The 19,641-nt window shown below is 42.1% G+C and overlaps 1 protein-coding gene across 1 annotated transcript in view; it reads right to left on the bottom strand.

The window, feature by feature from the left end:
• CNTN3 (contactin 3) overlaps window positions 1–18,198 on the bottom strand; it is a 158,927-nt gene extending 140,729 nt beyond the window's left edge. Inside the window, exon 1 of the mRNA XM_019536632.1 lies at window positions 18,067–18,198. Within this exon, the coding sequence (XP_019392177.1) occupies window positions 18,067–18,121 (55 nt within the window). The 5' untranslated portion in view covers window positions 18,122–18,198. The remainder of the gene's footprint in view (window positions 1–18,066) is intronic.
• Between the last annotated feature and the right edge of the window lie 1,443 nt (window positions 18,199–19,641).

Genomic DNA, 19,641 nt, shown 5'->3' with positions numbered 1-19,641 from the left:
GTTCCCTCCCCCAGCCCTAGTAGTTACCAGCTCAGAGTCAGCTGCAGCTCCCTGCTGCAGCCAGCAGGGACTGTCTGAATCAAAGCTCTCCGAATGTTTTCTGAAGAGTCAGAGAGCTTTGAATCGATTCAGACCTTTAACTTGGTCCCAGTTTGATTTGGAGATTCAGCCACCGAATTGGGCAAAATCTCCTCTGAATCAAATCATTAGCCAAAGCTTTGCAGAGCCCTAATGGACAGCCCTCAACCATTCAGTGGCAAAGGGTAGAGGCGACAGCCATTTTTCCATGCCAGCAGCACCCTCCCGTCTTCCTTCCTACTGTGGGCTGCATGGCCACAAGGACTGTTGGTTTCCCAGGGAGCCAGCATTTTATTTTCAGTAAGCTCTTTTCTTTTTTTTTGGTTTCCCAGAGCCTGTGCTTTTGGGGGGCATTCCGTGCTTTTTCACAGAGCCCACCTGAAATCACGGCTTCTGAAAAAATTGCAAAGTTGCAATTTTGGTAGGTCCCTGTCTATACTGCAGTTACCGAAGTGGCTACAGAGTAGCATATATCCCAAAAACTGGTTTTCACCTAATTAGCTTGGGTCCTATTAGTAATCTAGACATACCAGAGAAGCGCTCAAGCCGGGGTGGGGAATAATTTACCCCGTTTCTTGGGCTCGCTCTGATTTCTAAGACACTGGCCTGGAAATCAGGGCTTGAGTTCTACTTCTGACAAGGACACCAACCCAGTGTGGCAGGGTAAACTAGCCTGCACTCAGCAGGCACCCATGCTAGACTGGTACCCAGAATTACCCTAGTTACTTTAAAGCTTGAGAACCTCTACATTGCAAACACACACATCCACCCTGAGCTGCTATTCAAAGCCAAAACATGAACATTTCTTTAATCCAGGAGTGCCATTAGTTGCTCCTATGAAATGGGTGCACTCCAATTTCTATCATGTATTACATAAAATTGCAATGGGAGTGTCTACACCATTTGTATTTGCATGGTATTTTGAACTGCAGTGGAGAAAAAGTACTGATGCACAGCCTTGATTTTCAATACAGCTTGTAATCGCAGTATTTCCCGGAGGAATAAAGTACTAGTTTGTCTCAGAACAGTCCATGCGAAATTAAAAAATTGCCCCTGACCAAAACCACTGCATTTATTCTTCATAACATCCGTGAAGGGAGTAATTAATGAAGATGGATATGATGCATTTGGCAGGTTAAAGAGAACATATGAAGCACTTCAGGGCCATCTATTTAAGAACTGGACGTGTAGTGTAAACAGAAGTAGCTGCCATTTCTTTTTAAGGAAATCAGATTTTCTTTAGATCAGGGAAGTAAGTAGATGGAGTCTTCACCCGGCGGGGGGAGTGGTTAGGGGGAAGAGGCTATTAAAAAGGCTGGTGTTTGGTGAACTTTAGTGTGAAGCTGCACCTGAGATTGCATGGGATTTTCCTACACTTGAGAAACTACAATATGAGCATTTGAATATGAAACAACTCTAACGCTGCCTTTTTCAATGGAGACTCCTACAAACTCCAGAAGGCTGATCAAAAGCTCATTTAAGTCAATGGGAGGTTTTTTATTGACTTTAATTGACTTGGGATTAGACACGATAATAGAAACAAAAGGCAAAGGAGATTCACATGTACTCCGTAACCTAGTTAGAAGTGAGCCAATTCACGTCTCTCTCTCTCATGTCCTCTCCCTCAGCGAACAGAGAGGCAGAAAGAAAATGAACTTAACTAACCCATGCTGGGAGGAGAATGTGTCCTTTAAACAGAAAGAAAATGCATATTTGTTCCCTAAGTCTGCAAGACTGAGATGAAATATGAGCAAAAACAGATGAGAAACTGTGTCAGACAATGATGGAAGGAAGCAGACAAAAGTACAGGCCTTGTGTTAAGCAGCAAGGAGAAGAAGTCAAAAGGACTGGCTCTTGTCAGGGTAAAGCAAGCAATAGCTTCCTCCAACTCCAAAATGTCTGTTACTTTAGACCAGTTCGGGCCCATCTTTTTGGTAGGGATCACACAAAGCAGCTCTGTGTTCTCCCCAGATACAACTCCAATCCCTCTTCCCTGTCCCATCTGCTACTCTGCTTTCTGTTCCCCGCTTGATCTGCTGCTCTGCTTTCTCCTGCCTGCCCTGTGCTCCCTGCCCAATCTGGGTTCATGGCTTCTGCTTCCTTCCTTCTGTGCCGTGGCACCGCCCGTCCCCTCCCTGATCTCCCAGGTGCCACACACAGAGGTGACCTGTGCTGCCTGCAGCACAGGTTGGTCACGCCTGCCTTAGATAAAGGAAGGATGAGATGCTTGCCTTGAAAGTTTCTTGGCTACCCAGAGCTCAAAAGCAAGTGTCTTCACATTTAGGAGAAAGGCTTTGAAGGGAGCACATCCCTCTCTGCCCCACTGGCAATATTAAATGTTGTTAGTTCAGGGAAAGGGGACATCTGATATGGATGCATGCTCAAATTCACTGCAGCAGCCCTACATTTCACAGCCCAATATCTATGCTGCTATTTGGGCTAGCTAAAGCCGTAAATGCATGTTCTGAAACAGACACGTTCTGTAGCCCAGGCTTTTGATATAGGCAAACAAACTTTTCCACTGCTTTATATTTTTATTCAATAAACAGAACATCATAAGTTACAGAAAAGGTTGCCAAGCTCACTATTAATGCATTTATATACAGAGCATGTGCTTTTTTTTAAATGAAACAAGTGCTTGATATTGAAAAAGAACAATAGTATTAAATTTGCAAAGTGTCACGCACAAAGATTAAAGACTGCTGTGTGTTCAGTTTAATTCTTTAACGAAAAATAACTTTTAACCAGAGAACGGTTAAAGAGTTTTTAAGGAATTGACTGTGTCAACAAACTGGGATTATTTTTAATGAAAGTCACCTCTTCCCCAGGAAGAGAGAAAAATGTACCGCTATGGTCCTAATGGCCATAAGAAAGTACATATAAATTACGTGCAGGAAAGCTGCCTCGAATGCTTCCCTACCCCAAGAAACACCTATCTAGGTGTTCCACGTGTATGATTACAGATATCCCCCAAGCAAGCACGATCTCAGCTTAAGAGGCAGGACTCACCTAATATACTCAAGTTATTCTTCTGCTGCTCTCACACGCATATTAAATCAAAAGCAACTTTTTCTGCATCATTTATTTCAGGGAAATACTGTAATGCACAAAACAAAGCTATTGTGCCTCCTGAGATGTATAACTAAGAGGGAGCAGCTCTACAACAGCAGCTTTTACTGTTTGCTTTGTACCTAACCATACACACCCAAGGACATCAAGGGGGTTTGTGATTGAGTTCATGAGGAAATTAATGGGAAAGGATTGTATCTGTTATGGTGACTGGATGCTACAGTGAAGTGCCAGACAGACATCTTTTCCCATTAATTTTAGATATGGTATGGTGCTGCCTCTAGAAACTGCTCAGGAAACAGTTTCCTCTAACAACTGCTGGCTAGCTAGCCCTCCATGAAATGCAAGTCCTCCTCCACTCTCTCTCAGGTTGCTGGATGGAGAATAGTGACTCTCCCTGCCCATTCACCTTGCAAGAGTCTTAATACAAAGGATGAGTCTCTACTAACCTCTTCATGCTCACAATCAGAGACAGAAGCTTGTGTGAGGGTACGTACGTACATATGTACCTACACACAAGAGAGAAAGCCACTTCGGTATTTCTAAGTGGTCCCAGTTTCTCAAATATTAGCCCTGGAATATTCTTCAACACTGAAACAACACCTCAGGCATATGGTCATAATACCCTAAAAAAAAGTCATGTTTCTTGCTACAGAATAATATCTGCCTGAAAAGATAGCTTTTGAAATTACAAAAAAGCTTCAACCTTTTCTATCCATCCCTATAATTTTTTTCTTTCAGAGACACAATCCGCCCATGCCTTGAGTGCCAAGCTTTCTGACACCCAGCAAGTTGTGACATTCAACACAAACCGAGCTGTCATGGCACGTGTGGTACAGATCGAAAATAAGCTCTGCTTTTTGAATGTGGCCTTTGAAAAAAAACAAACAAAAGGTAGTCTAGTTCTAGGACTCCATTTTAAATAAAAGGTATATAACATTTCAGAACAAAGCCCAAAATTCAATCCTAAAATAATTTTGAGTACCCAGAGGCTGCCAGAAATAGCTGCCTTTGTAGGAACTACAAGCGTTACACAATTCTAAGGTAAAAGAAACAAATAAAAGATCAGCCACTGGCAGATCAATTCTAATGGAAGCCCTCAACAATTTTTACAATGACAATGAAAAATAGTTCTGGGATCCTCAGAGGTTGCTTTTTTTCCCCCTCCCAAACAAAAATAATAATCCTGAGAGAGGAACAAGTTTCGTTATTAGGGAAGGGATGGCAGAAGAAAAAAAGGAAAGAATCCCACATGCGTTCTCTGACACAGTGAAGTTATGAATGCCAGTCTGATTTTAATGAACTCTCTTTTTATCGTACCTCTCTGGTTAAAGTGACGGTGCCGGCCCCTCTATGTCTTCTCCTAAGGAATGGTAGTTAAGGACCGTTAACCACTGTGTAAGGGCAATGAGCATCACACATTGGCGGAAAACTGAAAATGTGCAAGACCTACTAAGAGGCTTGGGAAAAATAATGCTAATTCCATGGCTTGGACAACCCAATGGTTTTCTGGAGATCCAGACCTAGAAAGGTAGTATCTATACTCTACCCAGTCCTAGCAAGCTAAGAGCATGTTGGGCCTCCCAGGCTAGGTACAGATGGTCAACAAGCCCGAGGCTCAGTTGATTCAGTCTTTGTAGGTTAGTCTAAGCTGCACAGATTGAATTGAAACAGAAGTGAACACACATTTACATTTGATTCAGGAAATGCAGCCACATGCCTGCAGTGGCTCAGGCCAGAAGCTGGGGGTGGGGGAGGCACTAGAGTATTCCTCTCTGGCTCTGTGTTCACTTCCTCTTCCTGCTGCCCCCAAGGTCTCTGGATTTGCAGTCCAGAATTACAGCAGTAGAACTCTGCAAGGTTGCTCATCACTTCCTCTTCCTGCTTCTAGATGCCTTTGGGATTTGCAGTCCAGTTATAGCCAGCAGTAAATTTGAGCAGGGAAGGGGTGTTTAACCCCCCTCCCTGGCCCCGGACTCCAGCTAGGGTTTGCTGGGGAGGGGGGACCCCCCCTGCAGACTGGGATGCATCCCCAGTCAGGCTTGTCCCCCTGCCCCCCTTGTCAGCCAGCCCTCACTGCTCCAGCTAGGGAGCAGAAGGGTGGGGCCAGTCCTGCTCTCTGGAGCAGCCAGCACAGCCCAACCCAGGGCTGCAAAGCATGCTGGGGACTGTGATTTAACTTGAACCAGAAAGAGGTCTGGGACAGAAGTTTCATAAACCAGTTTGACCCAAATCAGTGAAGACTGATACTACATTCAACCAGGTTTATCTTAAAACAGTTTCAGCCATTTTGAAACTGGTTTATGTACACTTAGCTTCTGTTCTGTTACAGATTTAAACCAATTTCTGATCACTTAAACCCATGTATATGTAACTTCTCTCCCTAGCCCAAGGTTTGGATCTAGTATAGAAGTCTGCCGGGGAAGTTTATCCAGGACAGTAACAGATATACTGAAAGAAATATAATTTTCTCTGCTACAAGGCCTTGCCTTGTGCACTTAATCTTGGTCAGCAAGGTAAGCTCCGCCTTCGTGGTGTGCTTGTCTTTTGAAGATAATTATTAACACTGTCCTGGGCAACTGGTTTAATAGCAGCATCTGTAGGAGGCCACAAGTCATGCGACTCTACTCTCTACTCTTCTCTAGAAAGAATTTAATAGCAGACACAGTGCATGTGTTGGGGGGGGGTAGTGAGTATAGAAATCAATCAATAAACTTATTTACTCATAAAAGGGAAGGGAAAAAAAAAAATCTACCAACCGCCTTTCAATTACTATGCCATGCTCATGTGTCAGAAGGTGGAAACCAATAAAGGTATCATGACTCGTGAACTTTACTGAAAAGATTGCATCAATCATCCCTATAAACCCTTCTTTTCATCTATATCTTTGCAATGTTTTAGCATGATTTCTCATTTTATGGTTCATGCTCTTTTGTAGTAGTATACAAGTCAAGTCTTTTCAAGCAATCTGTATTAGAATGACTGCTAGTACCCGCCACATTGTCAAGGTTACAAAACAGTTTTCAGTACATCACATATTTATAGCTTTCTGAAAACTGTCATTTGGGTGATACTTGCCTGTCTGGATATCTGACGTGGACATATATAATGTAATGATTCAACCAAAGTCTTTTGCTCAAAAGTTTCTAGAAAGTGGGAAAAGTATTCTTTTTCCCTCCCCAGTTTGCTCTAATTCTAATCTGGTATCACCACCTTCTTCTGAATTCAGAGCAGAATCAGTAAGAGGAACTATGCAGCCCTCCTGAAAGACAAAATGTGGGTCTAATGGGTTGGGAGAGAAAATGAAAGGAAGAAGTACAATTGTTTATACCCAACCCCTTATAGAGCATCTACCTTTACTTCTCATAGTACAAAAACTCCAAGGAAGAATGGGGAATGGCAGGGATGTGGGGCCCAATCCTGACAGCTGTTCTGAATTAGCACAGGGATGGGCTCAAGCATATAGATGTTTTTGTATTGCCAGTAAGTGAGAGATGAGATTCACACACAACACAATACAAAAACCAGCCTACCATGCATGCACACTGTTCACAAGGGTGCATAGGAAAGTCCAGTTTTTATTAGAGATCTCATGGAGCGCACTAGATTTTACAATTCCCACTTGCCAGTAACTAAGGTTCCTTAGTATTTTAATAAGTTTAATGAAGGAACAAAAAAAAGCTGTGCCGAGTTGCAGAATTTATTTGACCACACCTAAAATTAGACCACAAGGTCTTCTGGGTAGGGTTTGACCTCTGCGTGTTGCATAAAAAAAATCGAATGCATTGTAGGTTTTATACAAGTAATAAATGGCAAGAAAACTGGTAACTAGAAAAATTCATCCTCACATACCATGACAGGAGATAAAAATGCAACTTTATCCTAGCCCAAGGGTAGGCAACCCTTGGCATGCATGCCAGAGTGTGGCATTTTGCTTGGCATGTGCACTTTGGGTAAGGGCCAGGATTCCACTGCCACAACAAGGATCGGACCCCTTGCAACTCCCCTGGCATCCACCCCTGGGGTGCAAAAAACCCACCTGCAGTATCTTATAAAGTTGAGGTAGCAGGTGTTTGGGAGACTCTGCCCAAAAGTGTTGCCAACCCCTGTCATAGCATAAATTTTGTTGCCCCAGTTATGGAGATGTATTGTTTCACCATGTTGGTTCTGAATTAGGTAGGACTCTCCACTTGGAGTCAGTACCAACTTTGTGGCAGTGAAAAAACATTGGTCAGTCCCTGTGCCTGCTGCAAAAGTTAGAGCTCCTTCCTTTAAGTCACAGCAGGAATCCATACTTGTAGCTCTAGTGCAATTCCCTATCCTGGCCAATACAGCACCTATTTTATATGAGGCTATTTATTCAGAATTCAAATTACTGGATTGTTTAGGGTACCCTAGAGAAGTTGGGGAGAGATTTTTTTTTTTAAATCCCACATTTCCTTTGTATTATTATGTTTCCAGGAAGCACCACCTAGACATCCTTTTTCAGGTAATATTTAGGCATGGCTTTTCCTCAGGAATGCAGCACGGGATTCAGCTCACTAACTGCAGCAAGCATGATTTCACAAGTGAAGAGGCAGACCCAAGACAAGACATCATTCTGGTGTCTTGCTCCAAGGAAACAGAGCAAGCATCTAGCTTTATACATCTCTTTCTATGAAAGCAGAGCTTGCCTCTGATAGGCAATGCAGGTTAAAATACCGCTTGCCCCAGCAACGGCCAGAATAACAATGGGATTCTTAACAAGCATTAGCTACATCTTTAACTACCTCCCTCCACTGCAAATAAACAAACCAACCCCAACGTTTACTTTAGTGTAGACCTGTGTTCAGTGGTAAGTGGACTCCCTTCATCCACCCTCTCACTCCATGCTAGAACAGCAAGGGTCAAATAGGGCGAGGTACTGAACAAATTCCACCCCCAACAAAAGGGGCTGCGCTCCAGATATTTGAGTCCATGATGTAGGTGACATACAAGACCACAGGGCTTGGGACAGACATTAGACATAAACCATTTTAAGTGATCAGAAACTGGTTTAAACCTATTACAGAACAGATATTTAGTGCACACAAACCAATTAAAAATGGCTCAAACTGGTTTGAGATAAGCCTGGTTGAGTGTATTACCAGACTTAACCGACTTGGGTCAAATCAGCTTATGCAATGTCTGTCCCAGACCCTTTCCTGGTTTAAATTAAACCAGAGTCTCCTGGCATGCTCTCTGGGCTGCGTGGGGCTCTCTGTTCCACAGCAGAGCTGGCCCCTCCCCTCTGCTCCCTGGCTAGAGCTCGGCAGAGACACCAAGTCTCCGCCTGGCTTCCTTCTCCTCCCTGCCACCCCCCCTACCCCCCCCTACTTCTCTCTCCATCCCCTCTGCATTACACAGGCAACTCTCAGCATCAGCTAGCTGACCACATGCTGGCTACGGTCCCTGCTGTGGCAGATGTGACAAAGCAGATTCAACATGTAGCCGGTAATGTCCCTGTTTTGTTTTCTTAATGGGCTGATGAACACCAAGTTAGGGGCGATAAACACTGTTACCAGTTCCCTGCTAAGCTAGTCAAAAGCAGGGGGAGAACCCCGCCCTAATCAGAGTGTCCTGCCAGGGCCTGGTTATGCCCCCCTCAGTTCAGCACGATAGAAAGGAAGGGAGGACTGCTCTAGCACCCCCTGGCTTCTAGCCTGAGTCACTACAGGCAGGTGTCTACATTTCTGGGATGTCTGTGCAGTTGCAAACTGATTCAGCTGAGCCAAGTTAGACTAACCTGCAAAGATTGAATCAATTGAGGCTCAGGGTTTTTGAATGCCTGTCCCTAGCCCAGAAGTTCAGTCCCATTCAGTTCAGGTATATATGAATATGTAGTCACTGCAGGAGAATTAAAAGTGTATTTTTAGGCTCTTGCAGAGCCTCAGTGCATCCTGTGTATGTGGCAGCGCCAAAGCACTGGCTGCTGATGCAGCAGAGCCTACTTGCCTACTGGCACCTTACAGGGTCTCCAGTGGGTGGGGGTAAATATGGAGCTTGCTTTCTTTGCAGAACCATATATGCTATGATCAAGGAAACTCTTGGCACAGCCACTTGTCTTGCTGCTTCACTGATCTCTTTCCAAATGATGAATTTTCTCAATTCCAGGATGCAACTTCTTGTCATTAATGATACCAACAACACTATCAGATCTGTTGTCTTGCCAAGCCCCAGAGCTTGGCACATTCTGCTAATGTCTCTTTAGAAAAAAGGTTCCTTTCCCTCGCTCTCACACAGAGATCGCTACCTTTATGTGAGGAGATGCCAGCAGCCCCCACATTATTCAAGGTTTTGGAATACTGTTAGAAGGAAAAGCAAACTCATTAGCCTCCAATCACCATATTAATTTGTTGGCAAATGAACACATTCATGAAAATGACAGGTTATGGCAAAACTCGCACTGCTGTGCTGTCAACTGATAGAGCCACATGCTTCTTGACAGCACACCATGGCCATCATTGCTTCTGCAGAACGTAACATAAGGATTTGGTTTGGTAAGATCTTTTACAGGGAAATATCACGTGTTGCTATGTTATATTAGCACTTCAGTCAGCTCTGCAGCATGTATAAAGTCTGTCTCTTAACAAAACTGATATGCAGGCATTTCCAAGGGTAATACAGTACTGCTAGAAACAAAGTGCAGGACTCCTATGGGATTGTTTGCCAAGTTCCCATGATCAATCACTTCATTTTATATTGTGCCCTTAGCACCGCAAAAAGCTTTACTACAAAGAATTACAGTACAAAGATTCTTTGCAGAAGGGATGATGTGAACGTCTGCAATTTGTACAAGGTCACCACCCTTTACTACAGACTCCACAAAAATATGAAAAAGCAAGCTGAGGAAATCTGTTCTTCTCATGATGCATTTTAGATTTACATTTGGGACATTAAGATAATGGCAGCTATGATCAGAAATCCCTTTGCAAGTCAGTAAGAACACCAAGGGTGTGATTCCTGTGCTTGGGGACAGGGGAGGAAACAAACCTTATACTGTAAGAGGACAGCTGTATTTGAAAATGAAAGCTAACAAAATATAATATTAATAAAAAAAAAAAAAAAGATAGTCTGTACCTATCACAATTACCATGCCACTGTGGGTTGCAGAGGTTACTGCTGAGGCCAAATGTTAAAACAGGATTTTAGAAAGGGTTAGACATTTTTATGAATAATGAGAACATTGGGTTGCGCATTCAAGACTGCATTCACTTTATTTAAATTAATATAAATGATACTGAAATCAACTCGTGGGGTTATTCTGTAATAGCTCATTATAGAAGGCAAGATCCTGGCCTAAGTAGACTACTGGTCTAATTGTGTACTCAAATGGAATCACATTCCTCATACTGTTCATTTTGACAGATCGGTGTTTAGTGCTATGGACAGAATCGTATCAGTGCTTTGGGGAAACGTGATCAATGGTGAATCTCTATACACATATTTTAGCATTCGGAAGCAAAAAAGAAATTACAGTGTGTATCTGTGCCCTAACCAACAACTGGGAGGGCAGAAAAAAGCCTCTAGAGCAGGTGAGCTAGTCAGCATCCTGGCCCATGCCATGGCACGTGTGTTGTATTCTTTTAAACGCATTTATTTCTTTAATTATTCAAGACAAGTGCAGTCATTACAATAGTTTACCTCATGTTGCACAGGTCTCTCTTCAACATGCAATACTATGCACTTACTGTGCTTTATTAGTTGCATATGGACTAAGTATTCAGGTTGTTTTCCATTTGTTATATTTAACAACTGTGCTGGTGGCTATTTTTCTTTGCTATTAAACTAAAGGCTATTGAATCCTATCCAGCCAACATTTTGCAGCACTTCAGAGAGCAGAATGGAAGGTTAATAGGTAAATAAATGGAACATCTGAAAAGTATGGTGACAAAAAAATTTAACAATGTATAAAGCTTTTACTGATAGTGAATCATTCTTGCCTAGAATAACATAATGCTTGATTCCACTGAGCCATGATCATTTCCAATGCACTCAGTTACAAAGAAATACTTTGGCAACACGGAAGGTGACAAAGACAAGTTTGTATTACAGGTACTGAACATCAAGGCTAATGGAAAGACCTGAAAATTCTAGCTCAAAATAATCCTCATGAAAAAGCAATGAATAACTCAAGGGACTATAAATGAGACAAACTTATTTCCATCTTCACAATTCAAAAGTTGCTCCAGGTCAACAATGGCGGAAAGCATGATTTAATGTTTTGAGGCCAGCTAGGATAAAAACCTGACCCTAACTGAATCAACAGGAGTTTTTTTGTGTTTTGAGCGCATCACAACCCTTAATATATTTATCCTCACAACACTCCTGAGAGGTAGGGCTGGGTCATCCATTACCCTGGTTAGACAGATGAGGAAGTATGACACTGAGAGGCTATGCAACTCACTCAAGACCACTGCAACTTACTCAAAATCATACAGGAAGTCTGTTGCAGACCCAGGAAATGAACCCAGGTCTATCACTCAAACAAGCAACCCATCCTCTGGGCCAATGTTGCTTTCTTGCCCCTGTCTCAGCATGGCTTATTTAGTTTACATAGCTGTTCCTTCAAAAGGTTTTTTTCTTTCTTTTAAACATAATCAGGACACACAGTACAAAAAACCCCCTGTGCTTTGACCATCTTTATTACAGAAAGGAAGTATGTGTCTCATTGGTTCATAATACATCACAGACACTTAAAGGAAGAAAAAATCCTCTCTTCCCTCCCCCAGGTAAACTGCAAAAACAAAAACTTGTGGTCAAGGTTTATATGAATATATATATTTTTTAAAAAGGAATACATGCCAAGACCTCTTTTCTTTCAGTCAGGCACTTGTACATCCCTACTTTGATAAACTGTCAAGACTCAAATGTGATAAACCAAAAGCAATTCAAGATATAGGATATTGCAATCATGGAGCTAATTTGAAATGAGTTTATCTGTAAGAACATAGAGACTGTCAAGGTTTATAAAGCAAGATCAGAGACATCTCCATTGCTTGAGAATTGATGCTATCACGTAACATTAAATTGCAAACAAACCTTGAAAAAAATTGCAGTCGTTCGAGTTTATAGGCAGAGAATGCTTAAAATAGTTTCTTACAGTAACACAGTCAGATCCCCTCCAGATCTGTCTTAATGATAATTAAAATACATTTAAAAAAGTGTTTAATCATTTCCTTGACTCTTGCTGTGCATTCCTATTAAAAGATGGCTGTAAATAATGCAAACTGTAGCTTTACACAGTGGATTTTACGAAGTTCATTTTTAAGACTTATCAAGGCTTTTCAGGCAATTTAAAGTAACATCAAAACTAGCTTATGCAGGGCTGAAAACATCAAACACTAGATGTACATCACAACCAAGATTTGACTGAGCTTGGAGGGTGGAGAGGACCGATCTTCGAGTGTGTCTCGCTACATTATGCCTTTTGACCTCAAAGAACATGGCTTATTCACATTAGGTCATGCACCCCTGCTGTGGGTATTCAATAATCCTAGGGTCTTGCTTTATAGTAAATTGTGCAAGGCATGCACATAGGGACTAACATTAAATGTCACTCCCCAAATGACTGACATTTAATGGGACATGATGCATGGCTGCCTCCCCCTCAACCACTGCACACTCCATATTGGAGTAACAATTCAGCAGGCAACAAAGCTAAGGGGCAAAGGAAAGACTCATAACAGAGATCATTGCAGGAAGGTTCAGTGATGGGTGTCAGAAAGGAGAGGGAACATGGGACTAGGAAGAGGGAGAAGGAAAAGGAGATTTCCTACAGTCCTTCTTGGCTTTCCCCACATATTTGTCTGTACAATATTTAGCCTTAAATTATGAATGGGGGTGGGGGTGGGAGAAAAGCCCTGCTTTCTAACAAGCAAATGCTACATCAGCAGTCTCCAAACTTTTTTTGATCGTGCACCCCTATCAGCAAAACATTTTTGAGCATGCACACCCAATACATGTGTATTTATATAAATATAAATAGAAGTTCTAATATTTTCTTCCCACGCCCCAATGGATTGTCTTGCGCACCCCACTCTGGAGACCACTGTGCTGCATCATACTCACTAATGGCTTTATACAATTATATGAAGTCTTCTGCATTAAGATGATAATTTATATTAGGATAACATGTACCAGGCCTAATAAGCATCAAAGACCCCCTCCCCTCTGCCTTAACAAGATGCCTTTTAGCATTAGCTAGCAGACCACATGCTGGCTACAGTCCGTGCTGTGGGAGATGGGACAAAGGCAGATAGGAGAGTGGCTTAGGGCTCTTTGGAGCTAATCAGCAGGTAGCTGGTAAAGTAGCAGACTAATGTCAAAGACTAACCTGCAAAGATTAAATCAATTCAGGCTCAGGTCTTTTGAATGTCTGTCCCTAGCCCTAGGTGTTAAGGTGCATAAGTACTGAAACGCTTGTTTGCAGAGTTCTTCAGCTTGTTTTCTCTATAGCCTTCTGCATCTTTATGCTGAATGAAGTCAAATAAAAGATCAATAGAGAGTTGCAAGCTGACACAATCTGAGGAAGTGTAATGAGTGACCCTTCCAGCAGACAGTCACAGGCTGCTGCCCTGGCAGGATGATTAGCCTGCCTTGAACACATCTGCTAGTGATGTGGCAGTCAGGGGCCCCAGTACTTTCCCTGCCCTCTGGCAGCTTTGCTTGGTTTCTGATCAGCTTGCTTTTGAAACCATCAGCTCCTGTGCCTTGCTCCTCGCCTCAGTTCTAGTCTCTAACTCTGGCTTCAGACCCTGGAATGATCTGTGGCTCCTAACTCTGCCTTTCCAACCCTGGCTTGACTCATGGCTTCCTTGACTGTAGCTTCTCCTATTACCCCAGCTCCCCCGTGCTCCTGACCACCTCCTTCAGCCTCTGGACTCCAACTTGACTACAAAATCATCATCCAGGCTGCGACCTTGACCTGAACCCTGGCCCTGGACTCAGAGCAGACCTAACCACATAGATTCCTATCATAACCAAAATGTGTGTACAACTTACAAATTCCTATTCTGTGAATTACCTTTAGACACCTGGACTGGCATAATGAGTTCTCACTTTCAACTCTTTATGCTATGGAGGCAGCACAGTGGTATTGGCACATCTGAATTGAAAGAACACGCTGATAGTTGATTAATGCCATCCAATAATAGGAGCCAGCTGAGTATCCATAAGGGGAAAAACATAACATAGGAACTCCCATTTGTTGGGTCAGGCCAGGTTCATCAAGCCCAGTATCCTCCTGTCCCTCTCAATGGTAGGGTGGATACCAAGGAGGGGAGGGTGAACAGGGTGCGACCCACATCTTCCACACCATGCTTTTCTTCCATACAACCTTCCAGACATTTAGGAAGTTCTGATTTCAAGGCTGTATCCTTATATATCTTTTTCCATTACTGATCCATGTTCATGATCCTACTGGTGGATCTTTTCTCCAAGAATTTGGCTAATCCCCTTATGAACTAGGCTAAACCACCAGCCTCCACAACACCTTGCGGCAACCAGTTTTACAAGTTAATTACTTGCTGTGTGGGCAAAATAAAAACATCTGCTTGTTAGTTTCAAGTCTACTACCCCTAGTCATTTGACCCCTAGTTCTAGCATTTTAGAGACTGTAAATAATGAATCTCTAATGACCTTTTCTGTGCTATTTAATCTTTTGTAGATCTCTATTCTGTCCTCTTAAGCATATTTTTTCTACACTGAAAAGTCCTAACCTATGTAACCTCTCATCTAGAAGTCCCTCCATACCTCTGATCATCCTTGTTGTCTTCTCTCTACCTTTTCTAGTTCCTTGACATCCTTTTTGAAATCTGTGCCCAAACTGCACACTATATGGTCCAAACATGCATAGAATACAAAAGGAGCATGATGCCACCTTTTGCTTTGTTTACCATTTCTATCTTATTTGCATTTTTGACTACTGCTGAACACTGAGCTGATGTTTTTAGTGAACCATCCATACAGAAGGTGACTTTAATATTCAGAAAATTAGGACTAACACACAAACAAAAAAAAACCCCTGCAAAAAACACCACCGAAAACCTCATAGCCAAAAAGCAGACAAGAACTAGAGAACAGGAAGGCTTGGTGTACCTCAAAATGCCAGGATTTAGCCGCAGAACTATTCTTACAAGTACAATAAATACACTCACAAATGATATTCATGATGCTGCTACATATTAAGTGTGATTTATGGCAATAAAAACATTCACACACTGCTTGTATTTACATTAAAAAATCCTAATGAGAAGCAAGATTAATATCCATTAGGAAAATGTGGCTCAAGCACAATAACACTTTGACAAAATGCTTAGATTGCTAATAAATATGAAGACACAATTTTGGTACTGACTTGTTACTTTACAGTAAAGCTTTTTACATTGAAAAAACAGAAAATAAACAATTATTATTATAACAGACTTCAGCATGAATATTCTACTTGTCAAATGATAAAATATTGTGCCTTTTCTAAGCCTGCTGGACAGGGGTTCACTAATATATCAATGTACAGACCTAAAAAAAATATATAGATCAACTATTCAAACGAGCATTTACACTGCATCAGCAAAACCCTTCACTTCACTTCCATATTGCAAGTTTTCACCAGGACACTAATTACATTTCCTTTTTGTCCTGCAAATTATTTTACCCAGTGGTAGTGTATTCGTCTTGAAAATCGGGAGCTGGTGTGTAACAACCCAGAAAATGAATCTTCAAGATGCCTGTACAGAAAAGGCTGAGACAAATCCTACAAAGATAACATGCCTATAGGAAAGCCAGTTAACAAATACTGTTACATCCAAAAGGTTAACATTTTATTGAAAATGTGAGATTAGCTTTTTAATGAAAAGTAGTAACTCAAAAAGTTTCCCATTCTTGTTTTGATGAAAAGGGAAAAAAACCCTGGAAGAGAAACATTTATAGAACATGTTTTTAAGTCACTGAAAATCTAATTTCTAAACACCAGTGTCAAGCAAACTTCCAGGCCCACTCATAAACAACATCTGCTCAACAGGGGAGCGCGCTAGAGCTAGCAGAAAATTGTATTCCTGCCATAGGAAATTTTGACTTCTCCTCATCCCTCTCTCCCCCACCCCCATTTTCTCCCCAGCTTCACTTTGGCAAAAACTTGGGGGGGGAGGGGCCGGGAGAAGTGGTAAAAGAAAGATGGAAATAAAAATCAGATTAGTTCAGTGTTTTGTTTTGTTTTTAAAGGTAAAGAAGAGACAACTTTCATTCCTCCCTCCTGCCCCGCCCCCCAATTAAAAACTTTAAAAACCTTACCCTTTTTCAGCTAGGTTTGGAAGAAAAAGATGGAATTAGTTTTCTCTCCTTGGGCTCTCATTTCTAATACATGGGGAGGAAAAGGGGGGTTGGGGGGCAGTTTGCATTATGGAGACACAAGACAACTCAACAGAAATGTGCCAACACAGAGCCCAAACCTATCCTGGGGTTGCTACTAGGAGTGCTTTCTAGGGTAAATCCTCCAAGCACATCATACAGAAGGGCAATAGCATCAGATTGCAAGTTCTCAGGGAGATGCATGGATTTCACAATCCAGCAATTTTACCATGCAATTCCTAATGGTGTAAGGGTTTCCCCCAACTGAAAGATGCGAGCAGCAGAGCAAACTTGTGTCCCCTAAACCCCAGTCATGGGGACACAGACCCTTCCACTTACCTGTTTCCAGCACCCCTCACCCCAAAACAGCTGTTCTGCAATCTTGGAGCATCCTTTACCCCCAGCATTGACTGGAGTACCAGCTGATGTAACTCAACTCCTCAGTAGCTAGCCATCATTCAGATCACATAATCTATGGATGAATCCTGCACTTTCTTTATACTCCAGTAAGCATTTTTTTTTGGGGGGGGGGGGGGGGGGAGAGAGAGGGAGGGGAAGAGGACAGGCTTAATTCCATAGGAAAATCACAGCCAAATGTCATTTTTTGTGGTGATTGCGGAGATCGCTGGTTTTTGCAGCGTCCACAAAAATCACAACACTGCAATTTAAATGCAGATTAAAATTTTCTCTCATTGCAGATTCAAGTCCTTCTGGGACCTTTATTGAATGAAGTCACAATAAATCAGACCACTAACCTCCCCTTCCTTGGGATGAGCACTGCTACAACAATTAAAAGCATGGTAATAGCTGGCTGAAGAACACGGGCAGGTATCAAATGGGCATTCTCAGCCAAGTCAGCTTTTTGACATGCCCTGGCTTCATTGGGATTTAATCCTGGGTGACAGAATCCCCTTCTGATATTATTGAAGACTAAAAACTAGAACAAACACCCAACACATTAAATGCAAAGCAAAGTTTGGGGCTGCTGCTGCCACTACCAATGACCTTACTGAGTCACTAGTAAAACAGCAAAGGAAAAGGTAAGGACAAGAAGAGAGGAGTTCCTGACATTGCGACTGAGCTGTGGTACTGCCAGCCACAGTGAGAAGAAACATCCTAGGAGTCGTGAATTAGCATAGAGTTTTCTCCTTTAGGAACAAACCCATTCTGAAATAAACCAAGACTTGTAACAAAAGATAAAGCAACCAGTCTGGGTAACAGACTCACCGTAAACATTTCCCCAGCTAAAATTTAATCTGCACCCTATTTTATTTTTTCTTTTAAATTAGCATATCCACAATGCAAGCCTCTGCAGTCCTATCACATGACCTCTATTAGCTTTGAAAGTACAGGCCTATGCAACAAACAAAAAAAAGGAGAGAAATTATTTTAGTACACTATTATTATTTTAAGCTTTTCAGTGTAGGTTTAGTTTCTAAATGATCTGTCTCAGCTCATTAAAAAACAAACAAACAACAAAACCAACAACTACAAAACAGTGTACAGAGATTTGAGGTAGCTCAGATTTGGAAGTTAGAAAACATGTATTGTTACCTCCAAGGCAGCCAACAAACGAAAGCAGGAACAACTGTATCCACAGGAAAACCATCTTCAGATGTCAGAAGTTTATAACTCCCGTTCTGCCTCAGATGAAATAGCAGATTGAGTCTTCTGCACAAAACCTTTAATCTGTTAAAAACAACATATTCACGGTATAACCATAAAATTCAAAACCAAAGGCCAGTATCCCAACAAAAACATGTTTTAATAATAGTAGATTGACAGTTGCTTAGATCCTTAGGAAATGTTCTCTTTTTCTCTGGCTCGTGAGTCGACTGATCCCTGAATAGAACAGTACGAACCTCTAATTAGAAGTGCAATAGAATGTAGAATTGACTCCGAAGAAAGAAAATCACACCAGCAAGCATATATTTCTTTTTCCTCTTGTTCAAATAAACGGGAATACTGCTAGCTGCGTTGTGGCCTCTATCCAGCAACGTCCCAAAAACATAAGCTCAAGTTTCAGCACCAATTGTGACAGTGACACACTGATTCATGGGACTACTTGCGCATCAAGTTAAGCATCTACTTTAGCTCTACTGGGACTAAATATACACAGAGATCAACAGGATTAAAAAAAAAAAAACCCCAGCAGAACCACTCAGTCCCAGTGGCAGGCTACTGGGGGTTTTGCTAAATTAATAGATAACCCAAAATCTTCCTCTCAAATATTTCCACCCCTTTCCTTTTTTTCAGTTGCCCCACTCCTTGCTTCAAATTCATACTTAGATAAGAAGCAGGAGAGGTGAAAGGAGCTTGTGTTCAAGGTGCACTTACAAGCACAGCTCTTGTCCCATATTTACTGCCTGGGGTACATTTAACATATGGAATGGAATTAGTACCGTCGAGGGCTTTCTTTCAGGTTATAAATGAATTCTGCATGGAACGTGCACTGCAGAAATCGGGGCGGAACTCACCATTTAATAACTGAGCAAGTTACTTCAGGCACAGGATACCTGGAAAAGCAGCATGAGGTGCACAGTTTAGCTAGCTATGGGATAAAAGGCTTGCTTGTTAATGTCTACATGTATATTATCTGCTTTGGAAACCTGCAATTAACAAGCCTCCAAAGCTGAAGCCTAGGGACAGAAGTTACAAATAAACTGGTGTAAGTGCTCTGAAACCAGTTCACTTCTGTAATACAAACAGGGGGGGTTCAGTGCATAAACTGCTTTCAAAATGACCAAAACTAATTTAAGATAAACCTGGACGGATGTAGTATCAGACTGAACTAATTCAGTTTAAATCAGTTTACTGAATTTCTGTCCCAGATCCCCTCCAGATTCAAGTCAACTCATACTGCCCCATCATCCCAGGATGCTTTGCACCTCCCCCGCAACACTCCCTCCCCCCCACAGGGTGGGTGAGCTAGCCTTGGCCCAAGCGGTCTGATCCAGCCGAACAGGGAGGCGTACTCTAGCACCACCCCATCTTCTGGCCTGGGCCATCGCAGGTAGGTGGCTGCATTTCTGGAATAAAGGTGAATGTCTGTTCACTCGTTTATTAACTCAATCCACGCAGCTTAGACTAAACTGCAAAGACTGAACTGATTCAGCCTCGGACTTTCTG

This window comes from Crocodylus porosus, unplaced genomic scaffold (genome assembly GCF_001723895.1).
Source record: "Crocodylus porosus isolate Cpor-Errol unplaced genomic scaffold, CroPor_comp1, whole genome shotgun sequence".
In the NCBI taxonomy this organism is placed as follows: domain Eukaryota; kingdom Metazoa; phylum Chordata; order Crocodylia; family Crocodylidae; genus Crocodylus; species Crocodylus porosus.
The sequence above is the reverse complement of the archived record's forward strand: the minus strand, read 5'-3'. Positions and strand labels throughout refer to the sequence as shown.